General features: G+C 42.1%; 1 protein-coding gene across 1 annotated transcript in view; it reads right to left on the bottom strand.

The window, feature by feature from the left end:
* rybpb (RING1 and YY1 binding protein b) overlaps positions 1 to 15,368 on the bottom strand; it is a 104,563-nt gene extending 89,195 nt beyond the window's left edge. The window contains exons 1-2 of the mRNA XM_043708352.1: positions 15,072 to 15,368; positions 14,387 to 14,521 (exon numbers count right to left, since the gene is read on the bottom strand). Of these exons, the coding sequence (XP_043564287.1) occupies positions 14,387 to 14,521; positions 15,072 to 15,097 (161 nt within the window). The 5' untranslated portion in view covers positions 15,098 to 15,368. The remainder of the gene's footprint in view (positions 1 to 14,386; positions 14,522 to 15,071) is intronic.
* Between the last annotated feature and the right edge of the window lie 55 nt (positions 15,369 to 15,423).

A 15,423-nucleotide genomic window follows, 5' to 3' on the forward strand; every position in this document is an offset into this window, starting at 1 on the left:
GCCTCCCCACTTCCTCAGTACTGCCTGCCTGTCCACCTAACTTTGTATCATCGGCAAACTTCGCTAGAATGCCCCCAGTCCCTTCATTCAGATCATTAATATATAATATGAACAGCTGCGGCCCCAACACTGAACCCTGCGGGACACCGCTTGTCACCGGCTGCCATTCCGAAAAAGAACCTTTTATCCCAACTCTCTGCCTTCTGTCAGACAGCCAATCCTCAATCCATACCAGTAGCTCACCTCGAACACCTTGGGCCCTCACCTTGCTCAGCAGTGTCCCGTGTGGCACCTTATCAAAGGCCTTTTGGAAGTCAAGGTAGACCACATCCAACGGGTTTCCCCGGTCTAACCTACTTGTCACCTCTTCAAAGAACTCCAACAGGTTTGTCAAGCACGACCTCCGCTTACTAAATCCATGTTGACTTGTTCTAATCCGACCCTGCTCTTCCAAGAATTTAGAAACCTCATCCTTAATGATGGATTCTAGAATTTTACCAACAACCGAGGTTAAGCTAATTGGCCTATAATTTTCCATCTTTTGTCTTGATCCTTTCTTGAACAAGGGGGTTACAACAGCGATCTTCCAATCATCCGGGACTTTCCCTGACTCCAGTGACTTTTGAAAGATCTCAACCAACGCCTCCACTATTTCCTCAGCCACCTCCCTCCGAACTCTAGGATGTAACCCATCGGGGCCAGGAGATTTATCAATTTTAAGACCTTTTAGCTTTACCAGCACTTTCTCCATTTCAATCACATCCTATCTTGTGGTGACCACGACTGCACACTATGCTGCAGCTGCTCCCTAATCAAAGTTCTGTACAGCTCCAACATGACCGCCCTGCTCTTATAATTATGCCACAACTAATAAAAGGCAAGTGTCCATGTGCCTTCTTAACCAACCTATTAACCTGTCTTGCCACTTTCAGGGACCTATGGATAGTCATCCCAAGGTCCTTCTGTTCCTCTGAGCTTCCTATTCTCCTGCCATTCATTGTGCACTTCCTTGTCTTGCTTTTTTTTCCAAAGGGCGTAAATCACATATTTATCAAGGTTAAACCCCATCTGCCACTAATCTGGTGCTACCCATTTGACCAATCTGTTTAAATCCTCCTCACTGTCAGCCACCTGGCCAATCTTTGTCTCATCACAAAACCTATCACTGCCACCCACTCCTTCCCCATAACATTCTCTTCTACATAATTTATGAATATCACAAACAATAATGAAACCAGCACTGACTCCTATGATATATCACTGTACACTAGGCTCCAATCAAACAGCTTTCCACCATTACCCTCTGTCGTCTGTCACTAAGCCAATTTTGGATACAATTTGCCAAGTTACCCTGGATTCCATGAGCTTTTACCTTTTAAAAGGTTTCCCATGTGGGATCTTCTCAAATGCTTAGTTGAAATCCATATAAACTACATCAACTGCACTACTATGCCGGCACGGTGGCTCAGTGGTTAGCACTGCTGCCTCACAACACCAGAGTCCCAGGTTTGATTCCAGCCTCGGGTGACTCTCTGTGTGGAGTTTGCATATTCTCCCCGTGTCTGCGTGGGTTTCCTCCGGGTGCTCTGGTTTCCTCCCACAGTCCAAGGATGTGCAGGTCAGGTGAATTGGCCATGCTAAATTGCCCGTCGTGATAGGTGCATTAGACAGAGGGAAATGGCTCTGGGTGGGTTACTCTCCGGAGGGTCGGTGTGGACTTGTTGGGCTGAAGGGCCTGCTTCCACACTGTAAGGAATCTAATGTAATCATACTCTCACCCAAACACTTGTTCACCTCCTCGAAAAATTCCTCCAGATTTTTAAAGTATGAAGTGTCAAAGTCATGCACTACCCTGATCAAACTTTGCCTCTTTAAATGGAGATTAATTTTCTCCATTATTTTCTCCAAAAGTTTCCCTACCACTGATGTTAGACTCACTAGTCTCTCTGCTACATGCAAAGATCACCCACTTGGTCCTCTTCTCCTTGATACACTCGCATCTTGGGATTTTCCCAAATTTTGTCCACCAGTGTTTTGACACACCAACTTTGCTCTCCTAAATGCTTTGAGATCCGCGCTGCACTTCCTATATTCCTCCAGGGCCTCCATTCTCTTGCTCCCTTTTTATGCAAGTTCACAAGGCCCTGGATCCTCATGGACTTCAGTCGAGAGGCCTTTCAAAAAAAAAGGTGACTAATAAGATAATGGTGTTAATGCTTTGATGTAAAGTCATCCAAAATTTGCTAGATTCTGGAAAGGTTCCTTCAAGCTCAAAGATAACCAACATTTTTTAACTCATCTATTCAAGAAGGGAGAGGAGGCAGAAAATAGCTTGATGTCTGCCATGATAAAGATTTTAGAATCAGTTATGGAGGTCATAATTGGGTAATTAGCGCTTCAAGGTAATCAGGAAAAGACATCATGCTTTTGTAAAATGGAAATCACATGTAACCAAGCTACCTAAGTTCGTTGAAGGAATAACACACATTGAGGATAAAGGAGAGTCTGTAGATGTATTGCACTTAGATTTACAGAAGATATTTGATAATATGCACATAAAATTTATTTCACAAACTAAGAACTCAGCATCGGCAGATTACTAGCATAGATGGAAGACTGGCTGGCAGAAAACAGCGTGTTTATTTAAAAATTGGCAGGATGAGACGGATGGAATCCTGCAAGGGTCTGTACTGGGACCTTAGTTTGAAAGCAATTTATATCAATTACTTGGCTAAGGTAACGAAAGCATGGTAGCTAAATTTGCAGATGACACAAACAGGTAGTCAAGTTGTGAAAACGATATGTGGTTGCAAATTGATGTAAGGAAAATGAGTAGACAAAAATCTGACATATGCGCTTTGTGGGAAAATGCACAAAGTTATTCACTTTGGCAGGAAGGAAAAAAAAATCAGATTATTGCTTCAAATGAGAACAATGGTTGAATTCCCAAGTGCAAAGGGGTCTAGATGTTTTGGTGAATGAAAAATAAAGTTGGTATACAGCTACAGGAATATCATCCTTTATTACAAAGAGGAATTAAAATAAAAAAGGGAGAATGTTATGCTTCAGTTATAGAGGGCATTGATGAGATTACATCGCAAATATAGTGTGCAGCTTTGATCTCCTTAAGGAAGGATGCAGACGCATTGGAGGCAACTCAGAAGGTTTACATGATTGATGCCTGGAATGAGCAAGTTGTCTTAAAAGAGTGGACAGATTAAGCTTGTTTCCAGTGGAGTTTAAAAGGGGCAGATTTAATTGAAGTATACAAGATCCTGAACAATTTTGACAAAGTGGATGTGGAAGGGAGATTTCCACTCATAAGTTAGTCTAAGACTAGGGGGCACTGTTTAGACATGAGGGATCACATGTATTGCCATAAGATGGGATTTTATTTCCTCTTAAATTTGAGAAACTTTGGATGCCTCTACCTCAGAAGACAGTATAGTCATTGACTACTTTTACAGTGGAAATAGATAAAGAGGAACCTCGATTATCCGAAAATCGGATTACCCGAAGGAGATCGCCAAGTCCCGATGGAAACATTACATCAAACACGTGTTTTCAACAGTGATTACCTCTTTTGTTTATAGTGATTAAACAGGCACCATCGCCAAATGACTGTCTGCCCACCCTCTCTCTCTCCCACACCTTCCCTGAAGTTCTACACAGGAGTGTACCCTAAACCCCCCTTCTCCAGATGATCTCTCCAAAATTGCCCTGTGTAGGGCAAAGGTGGAATCGGTCAAAAGGCTGCAGTAAAACGTTGAGACACACACACTGTGGCTGCGTGTGTGCACGCGCTATTTGGAGACTTACCCCACAAAGGCATGTGCAGCAATCTTGTTGTTGGTGTCCTCTCCGGTTGCCCCAGAGAGGGGGCAGGTGTGTGCGGTGGAAGGGGGTGGTGTCTGACAGGGACGGGGGCAGGAGCAGGGGTGCAGTGTTCGACAGGGTTGTGGGCAGGTGGTGCTGGGGGCGGTGTTGGACAGGCTTGGGGGCAGGGGGCAGTTTTGGGGGCAGTGTTGCACAGGATTAGGAGGCAGGGCCTTGTGCGCTGTGTGCTGCTGCCTTGTCTCCTGAACAGGGAGCAGACTTTAAAAACTCCGAGCCCTAGGGATAAGGCGTTTAATCGATTACCCGAACCAAATAGTGCCCGCCCGTCACAATCGGATAATTGAGGTTCCCCTCTATTCTTAAGAAATAAAGCATAGTTTCGAGGGTTGATGGGAATGTGGAAATCGAGACAATTTTATTGAATGGCAGAGCAAGCTCATTCATGTTTGTATCCCTTCAACTTTGTACTATCGTGCCATTGTCATTTAATCTTATCTGCTTTCTGTCCAGTGCCTTTTTCTTTTCCCTACTTCCATACTTGCTTCAAGCCTGTTGCATCTTAACTTTGTTTCAGTTCTGATGAAATGTCCATCATTTGCATTAAATTTCTCTCTCCACATATGTACCTGATTCATTGGGCATTCTCAATACTCATTTCCTATTTCATATTTCCAGTATTTTATCCTTTTATATCATGCAATTTGCATCAATCCAAAACGTTGAGTGGGACCTATACAAATCTAAGATATTAAATTGATCTGAAAGAACATTTTAATGGCACCTCGTTCATTAAAATATATCTGTGCATCACACTATATTATGGATGGTCCGATTCTTTAGGGCAGGCAGCTGTTTTAGCTCTTCTAAACATCAAAGGTTATTGTATTTACTGTGCAGATTTACACTACACCCATAGCCTTTCTGTGCATTCTGGTATAAATGCAGTCTGAAAGTTGAACCAACCAAATTGAGATTCCCTGGATTTCAGAACTAGAATTGAGACATCAGTATAAAGTTATTTTACATAAAAACTGTTGGCATAGTGTATTCCTGCCAACCTGAAGTGCAAAACCACACCACCCACTTGGACAAACAATAGTGGACAAGCCCTAGAAAAGCTACCTGACCTGACTGCCTTCCAGCATTCCAACAGATTTACATTATGAATATTTTGTTCAGAAGGTTTCCATTTTTAAACAGGGATTCTGCATTTTCCAGATTGTAATTCTGCCTTTGAGGCTAGAAGTAGATTCACTCCTGTGAAGGTCAGAAATAATTGAAGGAGATACAAATAATTCCATGGACTTCAATATAGCTTTACAAGTTAAAATTGACACAGAGTCTTACCATTAAAGTAATGCACTGAGAAATATCAGCAAGTATCAACTTACTGCATACTATCATGAATAACAGAAATTTCAAGTCGATGCATTTTAAAGTGAAGTGGTCAGGTTTATTTAAATCTGCTAGAATTACACTGTGCAGTTATTAAATATCAAAGAAAAGAAAACAGTAGCACCCAAGAACCTAGGAGCTTGCATTTTGTGCTGTCTTTTGTACCTGATCACCTTTAGTTTAAGGATAGCAATTATATTCATATTATTAACAGCCCTCTCTATTAATACATGAAAATAATAGTTACGCCACAGGAACAAAAGGAACCTCAACCATGCAATGCCAAGTAAAAGTGAAAAGCTAGGTTACAGCTGTTTTCATTATGAACACAAATCTCTTCAAAAACTTATAGTAAACAGAAGTACCCATTACAGTTCTCAGAAAACAAATGCTTGCCTCAAAAGTTTCTGCTTCAATCTTTTTCAGTGAGAACAAATTCAATTCTTAAAGCTAAGTGTGCCTGCTAACCAAAGTTAGTTTGTTAATTCAAACCTACAATCTCACGGAAAAAGTTAATTTTGATATGCATACATGCAGAGGTGAAGTTGTAGGTTTGGTAGCTGTGGCAATGTTGCAGCAATGCCACGGCAGCACGGTGCAAAAATACATCCAGTTTCACAAATCACGTCAAATATTTTAAAATACAGATTGTTGGAAACATTCACGTATAGTAATCAATTTTTGACTCTTTAATCCAATATATCCTCAAATGGCTGTCGACCACAGATATGACAATAAATGGGAATAATAGTTGCAATCTATAATGATCACAGGGTTCAATGACCATGTCAACTGGTTAAATATCACACTGGTTTTTCTTACATGATCTGAACTTTAAAATAGCACGGTCAAGTTTTCAAGTAGCCAACATGCCTTATAAAAGCAAATTTAGAAATTCCAAATAAAATCTCTTTCCAGGTTTCCAGCCTTCCCAACAAACTTGTTCATGTCTAACAGAAATGGAAATATGCAGTAAAAATTGCACACTAAAATTAACATGTTTGTGCTAACTTCAAAAATCCAAATGGTTTTACTGGATGAACTACACGCATAATTACCTCCAAAATAGTTGTTAACTATCAATCGAAGGAACATACATGATGTACAGAGGAAAAGAAACAATGCAACATACAATAATAATTTCAATTTCTTATCAGAAAGTTCTAGAATAGAAATTAAACTGCAAGGTAAGGTGCAAAATGATCACAAAGGAGTACAGTCAAGTGCTTTGAATAGAAAAACATAGCATCTACAAATATATTACAGGAAGTGAGTACACTCAACTCTACAGGGAGCCCTCTTCCTCGAACAGTGTGCAATTACACTTCACTGTCAAAATGTGCACTCAATTGTATTCATACAAGAAACTGTTATTCCATGTTCAGTAGGATGCCCAATTCCTTAAACTGCTTCCATACAGCTAGGATTTGAAAGATTTTCCTAATCTACTTTTTTTTTAAATTTACTTAAATCAATTTGAGAATATGCCAACCAAGTCTAAAAGAGAGAGGTTTTTGCTAGAACAATGAAATTAAAGTAACAAAACTTTGTCAAAAGACATCCTTGGAGGTTAAAAAGTACTGAAAAAAAAAGTTACTGCACACTCAGCGCAGACATTTGAAATTTCACTTTGACACATCAACCACATTATTCTAGTTTTGTAGTAAAGCTGGTACCCTCAACTTTCTATTACCTATCACGTTTTTAAACAATGACAGTATAAAAGGATCAATTTCAGTGATTCATTTAAACAAGTTTCAGAAACAAGTTTCTTAACACTGCAAAACAGAATTTCCCAAAGCAGAGTAGGACATAAAGAGATCATTACAATTAAAAGTAAACAGATAAAAAGGTGAAACTATATTGTTTCATTCCTAAGGACAAAATATTTAATTATTTAGCCATTGACAGAAATTAAATTCAACTGTTAGAATAGCTTCCAACCACAACACAAATCAGCATTTGCTATAAAGCCAAAGACTCAATTGAAAAAAATCACGCAGATTTGATAGCTTGCAAAGTACATTTAAAAACAAATTTGCATTTGTATAGCACTTTTTATGACCTCTATATTTGGGAACAAAGTACTTTTTGAAGCATAATCACTGTCATAACATAGGAAACAGAGCACATAACCATGTGCCACAAATAGCAATGTAATAATGACCAGAACTGAGAGTAACGTTAAGGAATAAAGGTTTTAATACTGGCCAGAGCAACAGGCATCATCTTGCCTGCTCCTCTTCAAAATGTCAGCAGGTAAGCTTCTGTGAACCGGAGGATTGGCAGGGTCTTAATTTCTCACTCAAAAGACTGCCCCAGCTAATAGTGAACAAAAGTGTCAGCTTGACTTTTATACTCAAGTCCTTCAAGAGAACTTGAGTCTTCAACCTTCAAAAGCAAGAGCATGACCAATTAAGACACAATTGACAACATTTAATAACTCGAAAATATGTTCTAGCATCACTCAAATTTTGGTTAATTGTGTTTGATAGTTATAACCCGATCTAAAAAATGACAAATAAAACATACCTTGACCATCCTCCAATTTCCATCCTTCATCCAAAGTGATAAAGGTTGACAATTTCTTTCCCCACAGCATACTAAAATTCTATTCTAATTTATAACCAATGAGTTAAGACTCTTTCATCCTTTTGATTCTCAATTTTGAACATATGGGCATCAACCTAGAGGCAGTGAAAACATATTTGGTTACACTGTCCCTTAGTCCTTTCCAACAAAATTGCATAATGTCTTAAGTGTTGCTGTAGTCCTTATTAGAGAAAAACAGCAAATGAAGTTTTTCACTCCACCCCAAAAGGGCCAACTCACATTGCACCACAAATCATAGGATCACATTCTCTCCATAACTATAGACCGGTGAACCTGACATTGATGGTGAGCAAGTTGCTGGAGGGAATCCAGAGGGACATAATTTACATGCACGTGGCAAGGCAAGGACTGATTAGGTATATTCAATATGGCTTTGTGCAAACGACATCTTGTCTCACAAACTTGATTGAAGTAGTAACAAAGAGGATTGATGAGGGCAGACTAGTGAAAGTGATCTATATTGACTTTAGTCAGGTGTTCGAAAAGGTTCCTCATGGGAGACTGGTTAGTAAGGTTAGATCGCATGGAATACAGGGAGAACTAGCCATCTGGATACAGAACTGGCTCAAAAGGTAGAAGACAGAAGGTGGTGGAGGGTTGACTTTCAGACTGGAGGCCTGTGACCAGTGGTGTGCCACAAGGATTGGCACAGGGTCCACTGCCTTTCCTCATTTGTAGAAGTGATTTGGATATGAACATAAGACGTAAAGTGTAGATGACAGCAAAACTGGAGGTGTAGTGGACAGTGAAGAAGGTTACCTCAGATTAAAACAGAATCTTGATCAGATGGGCCAATGAGCTGAGGACTGACAGATGTAGTTTACTTTAGAGGTGCTGCATTTTGGTAAGGTCCAGGGGAGTGCTGCTGAACAAAGACCTTGGAGTGCAGGTTCTTACTTCCTTGAAAGTGTAGTCACAGGGGATGCTGAAGGCAGCATTTGGTATGCTTTCCTTGATTGGAAAGTGCATTAAGTACAGGAGTTGAGAGGTCATATTGTGGCTATACAGGACATTGTTTAAGCCACTTTTGGAATATCATGTGCAATTCTGGTCTCTTTCCTATCGGAAGGATGTTGTAAAACTTGAAAGGATTCAGGAAAGATTCACAAGGATGTTGACAGGGTTGGAGGATTTGAGCTACAGGAAGAGGCGGAACAGGGTTGGGGCAGGCAGGGGGCGGGGTCTCATGCACAGTGTACTTTTGCTTAATCTCCTGAACAGGGAGCAGACTTCACAGAAAACACCGAACACCAGAGGAAGTCAATTAGCCAAATAATCAATTATTCGAAAATAGTGCCCGCCCATCTCGTTGGATAATCGAGGTTCTTCTACGTGCTATAATGCAGGATCAATTAAGATAGAATAAGTAGGATAGCAACTTTTGATGAATGTTCTACTCAAACTGAAGGGCAAGAATACCAAATACTGCAGCTTCAGCCAAAAGCAGCAAGCTCAGGAAACATGTTAAACATGACATCTATACAGCATATTTAGAAACACAAATGATACAGCACATAAAAAGGAAGGACATTCAACTCATCTTGTCCATGCTGACACAAAGACATCGAGATGCCTTTTCTAATCCAAACTTCTTGCACAAGATGCATAGTGCTGCAGCTTAGAGCAATTACAGTGCAGTTACATTTTAAAGTGTTTACAGTATTTGCCTCCACTAATCAACTCAGGCAGCAAATTCCAGACGCTCACCACCCTCTGCATAAAAATGTTTTTCCTCACATCCCTTCTACCATTTAGCCAGACCCCAAGTTTTTGAATTCTGTCTTGGGAAATAGAGAGGTTCCTCCTGTCCACTCTCTACTCAATTTTGTACACCTCAATCAGACACCCCTCAGTCTTCTCTGTTCTAAGAGAAACAACCCCAATGTCTCCAATCTCTCTTCACAATTTACTAGCCCTGGCAACATTCTAGTATATCTTCTGCACAGCAGTTACGTCTTTTTTTTTTAGATTAGATTACCTACAGTGTGGAAACAGGCCCTTCGGCCCAACAAGTCCACACCGACCCGCCGAAGCGCAACCCACCCATACCCCTACATTTACCCCTTTAACCTAACACTATGGGCAATTTAGCATGGCCAATTCACCTGACCCGCACATCTTTGGACTGTGGGAGGAAACCGGAGCACCCGGAGGAAACCCACGCAGACACGGGGAGAATGTGCAAACTCCACACAGTCAGTCGCCTGAGTCGGGAATTGAACCCGGGTCTCTGGCGCTGTGAGGCAGCAGTGCTAACCACTGTGCCACCGTGCCGCCCAATTGGCTGCCGTCTTTATTGTAACATGGTGACCAGAACTGCACAAAATACCCCAGCTGTGGCATCAGTGTATTATACAGTTTCATTAGATCCCTACTTTTGTATTCGCACTTTGCCAAAGAAGGAGAGCATTCCATCTGCCTTTTTTACGACCTTATCTACTGGTACTGCTGCCTTTAAAGACACGTGCAGTTGACACCAAAATCTCTCCACTTCATCTACTCCGCACAGTACATTTCTGTCTATGACCTCCCTAAATGCAATACTGCACACTTACGAGCTTTCCTGCCCATTTCACCAACCCATCTATATAATTTTGAAGTTTACAGTTTTCCTCTACACAGCCAATTTTTTTCTGCCATCTGCAAACTTCCTAATTGTGTCCCCCAAGACCAAGGCTATTTAACCCAGGAAACATTCAAAGCCAATATTACTTTCATATAACAGGAAATTTCGTAATCAGAATTCTATGAATCTTAAGATGACTAGTTTAGCCATCAATTTCATGGCTTATGATGCTGAGTGGAGAAATGAAGGGTCCCCACATCAGATCTTCATAGGTAGATGATACATTTCAAAGTCTAGGCCTCATGTCCACAAACACATCTCAATGCACCTTAGCCTGAAATAATAAAATGATAACTGTAGACTTTGAAGTTAGCTATGGCCTGAAAAGGAAATCTAAGTTCCGTTTGGTCTAGTTCAGCCTGAGCAAGTGACCAAGAGAGGAATTCATAGTGAAAGGGAATGAGTGCCCTTTTTGTCACTGGGAACACAGCTCAGCATGTGGAGAACTCAAGTTGTGTGCATTGGTTCAATTTTGGCATCTCCAAGCTAGATGCTCAAAGGCTGGGTTCAACCTTGGCATCTCCAATCTAGATATGCATTGCTAACCATGCCTCGGTCAGTATCATCCCAATCTCTGTAGCACCAGGTCTCCAATCAATTCCCAAACCAGAAACGTGAGCGAACAAAAGTTTAGGCTGATGTTTCAAATATATTAATTCAAAGCACGTGGGCCTCTCCAGCTAAGCATATACTATCCATCCCTATTTACCTAGAGGGCTGTTAAGATTCACATGTAGGCCAGACCAGATAAGTATGGCAGATTTCTTTCGCTAAAAGGAAGCGCAATACAGAGAAGGCATTGCTTTGTCAGAAGTACAACTTTTTCAATGTGGCATTAAACTGATGTCCTTTCTTACACACAGGTGAATATCCTACGACACCATTTCAAAGAAAAGTTACGGCGGTAACGCCGCTGTCTGGTAATAGTGATTTGCAACACAGGAACATCATTTGACTATTATGCTTGTTTGAGGGGCACTGCTATATGCAAACAGCCTGTCATGCTTCATGCGTTACAACAGTTAGTGTTAAAAGCTTTTAACACTAACTGTTGTAACGCATGAAGCATGACAGGCTGTGCATTGAGACACAGGAAGATTTATAAAATGCTAACCTTGTATAGTCCGCAATCTAAATTCGATAAAGGAGAGAACAAACAGGTATTGTATGCTCAATAACATGATTGTTTTTCAAAATGACCAATCTGTATTTTCCATCTACTAGCCATGAAATTTGAAGGGGCCCAGCAATAATTGATAAAGCGTGGCACTGGAAAAAGCACAGCACTTCAGGCAGGAACAGAGGAGCAACAGAGTCAACGCTTTGAGCAGATCTCATATTCAGGAACGTGCCCGCAATGTCGATTCTGCTGCTCCTCAGATGCTGCCTGACCTGCTGTGTTTTTTTCCAGCACCATGCTTTATCAACTGACTTTCAAGCATCTGCAGTCCTTACTTTCTCCTAGAGGACCAGAAATACCCAACTGGTCTAATCAAATTCAAACAGGTGTTTCTTTATTTACTTCATGCCTGTCTGGGAACAATTTTAATTTGTGTTTCGATTAAATTTGGGTTATTCTCAGCAATTCCAGTTCTTCAACCACATTTGTTTGACTTACATTATCCAAGCAATGTCTCTATTTCAAAATTCTTATCCTTGTTTTCAAATCCCTCTATGGCTTTATCACTTACAGTCATAGAGATGTACAACGTGGAAACAGACCTTTCGGTCCAACTCGCCCATACTAACCAGATATCCCAACCTAATCTAGTCCCATTTGCCAGCACTTGGCCCATCTCCCTCTAAACCCTTCCTATTCATCTACCCATCCATATGCCTTTGAATTTTGTAAATGTACCAGTCTGCACCACTTCTTCAGACAGCTTATTCCATACATGCACACCCTCTGCGTGAAAATTTGTCCCTTAGGTCCCTTTTACATTTTTCCCCCTCTCCGATCACTAATCTACTCCAGCCTCAAAACCTAAATCTGGACCCTGCCAATTCTGGTACCAAATGTCTCCCCAATTTGATAACCCATATCTTAAACTGCTGGAACGCCGAGCTCTGGAATTACTTTACTATTGCATGTTCCTCTTTTCCTTAAAATCTACCTCTGAACAAACTTTTGGTCACTGTGACCTAACATCGAATTTGTGGCTTGGTGTCATATTTGATTTTACAATGGTTGGGAGAAGGGATTTCATTATGTTAAGGTACCACATTGTGCAACTTGTTATTAATACAAAAATGCAAATTAATAACATTGCCTTTCCCAGTCAAACAGCATGAATGCTTCAAAACTTCAGTTTTATATATAAAATGCTGCTTTTACTTACAAAGTAATTGGGAATGCAATGCAGGACTTAATCTCACAAATCCAATAGCACAACTACCTGATGAAGGAGCGGCGCACCGAAAGCTAGTGTGCTTCTAATTAAACCTGTTGGACTATAACCTGGTGTTGTGCGATTTTAAACCCAATAGTTATATACATAATAGCAGGGACAATTCTGTCTTCCCGGACATTCCGCGTATTTTATTTAATTCCGGGAGATAGCTGGTTAATTTTTTGTGACCATTGTTGTAGTATCGCGGCACTGAATGAACGCACTGAAAAAGATGTATTCCACCGTGACGCTTCTACACACAACATTCTCCATCCTCACTGTCCCACGGGATAGCAGCTACGCCAGTTCATTGAGGGCCACACTTCCAGATTCAGTCAGTCAGAAAGTCTTACTCCTCAACATTCATCACTTGGGAAAGTACAGCAATAAGACTTTAAAAAATAAATGGTAATAAAATTAAGTAAACGTGCATCCAGCGCGTCAAAATAATGTAAAGAGACAGGGAAAGGTATTTGTTCGCATAGAGGAGTAAATACTGTCCAGTTACGGCTCTTATAGCATTGTGGCTATTTTTTTCATGCATCAGTTGCTTCTGCAGAAAACAGAAAACTTTCTGAAAGTGTTCCCCACAATGAGTTTCAATCACTGCGTCAGATAAAGTCGTAACTCGGCCACATCACAATAAACAGCCCACACGGGATTTCTGCAGAAAGTCAATTATTACTCACAGCTGGAAGCATGTACAGAAATGTCATCATTTTAAAAAGAACAGAAAAATATTTTCGTAAATGACGACAATCACAGAAGTTTGTAAATGCAATTCCTGAAAACCTTCCACATACTCATCACTTTAAGTTCAGAGGTGCTGTGTCAATCACTGAGAAAATAGAATTACTCAAACCATTGGTAAATGATTTACTTGAAGCTATGGCGTCTGATAAAACTGGAAATACACACAAAGAGAAATAAATCCTCACACTACTACTCCATACATTGTGTCGCTACGCAATAAAAAAACATTAACAAAAGCACCATCCTCGGCACACGAGCTACAATGGCATATTCAATTTTAAACCTGTCCAAACACAAGCTGATCATTTCACGTCGACGTGAAATTCTCAGAAACCAAGAGAATGATAACAGCAATTTACAACGAGCTGGAGAGTTAACATTCTGAAACCTCCCCTCCAAAAAAAATCATTTCTCAGATACCTCCCCCTCAGTCACGATCCTATTCAAGTCCAGACGCCTGCCATTTACAGCAGAATATCACGGCAGCCCAATTCCTACCGTGTAAGTTATTTTTAAAAAGATCGTCCAAATCTACAAAAGGTGGAGGAGGGTGCATTATATAACCATTCTATTACAAAGCAAGACAGAGAGAAAATGCAACACAATGCAGCCCGGCCAGGGCAACACCAAAAAAAATCAACAAGTCTGGATTCAGCCAGTATTTAATTATTTCCAGACACACAACCTTACTACCGCTACACCCCCCCCCCAAAAAAAAACACACACACACAAATCAGAATAGGGCAACAAATAAAGAGAACCGATCGCTCACCGTGTGGACGTCCCTTTCCGTACATCACAAATGCTGCATTTGAAAGCTTCCGCACTGTTCCTGTAGGTGCAGACACTACAGTCCCAGAAGCCGTCCTCGGAGCCAGGTTTGGCTTGCCTCTTTGGCCTTGAAAAACTGCAATAAAAACAAAGAGGAAGAACAGCATTAGATCTCGATGTACACACAGACTCCGGCATTGCTGCAGACAAACAGTGAGAGAGAGAGAGAGAGCGAGCGAGCGAGCGCCGCTCACCTCCCATCGCCGAAGCAGACACACACACAAAAAAATAAATAGCCTGTTTTCTTTCCCACCCCCTCTCCTCACAAACACACACATAGACTGAGACATCACCCCCACCCCCGCCCCCACTACCCCCAGACCCTTTCTTGCAGCCGGCGCCGCTGATGGTTCCCCCCCCACCGACCGTCCTCCCTGGTTGCCGTCCGAGCCCAGCCGCCATCGCTGCACGGTGAGCGAGCCCGGCCTGGCCCTGCTCGGCCCCGCACAGCACAGGCCGGGCCGGGCCGGGCCAGGCCAGGCCGGCGACACTCGGCCGGAGGTGGAGGAGGAGAGGCGCACGATGCCGCCGCCGCCGCCGCCACCGCCATTTAAAGGTCTACCCTGGGCCGGGCTCGGGCTCCCTCTCCCTCTCCCTCTGTCTGTCTCTGTGTGTGTCTCTCTCACCTGTTCGGGCTCTTCTTGTCCCCCATGCCGCCTGGGAATCTATCCAGCAGGAGGGGAACAACCGGGGCGACAAGCTTTTCCCCCCCCCACCGATGCAGCGGGAAAGGGGAGGGGAGGGAAGGAAGGGAGGGGGAGGCGGAGGCGGGCGGCAGGGGAGGAGGTAGTAGGGAGGCTGGGGGATGGAAACTGAAGCCGGATTCCAGATTCCGGAGCCCGGGCGAAACGAAGCTGCGAGCCGACCGTCTGTGGCTCGAGCGCCAGCCTCCGCAGCGAGAGCGAGCGCCGCACGTGACCCGGCAACCGCCAATCAGGCCGGCAGGAATTTAAAAAACCTACCGCGGGGAGGGGGGTG

Source organism: Chiloscyllium plagiosum, chromosome 18, assembly GCF_004010195.1.
Source record: "Chiloscyllium plagiosum isolate BGI_BamShark_2017 chromosome 18, ASM401019v2, whole genome shotgun sequence".
NCBI classification, from domain to species: domain Eukaryota; kingdom Metazoa; phylum Chordata; class Chondrichthyes; order Orectolobiformes; family Hemiscylliidae; genus Chiloscyllium; species Chiloscyllium plagiosum.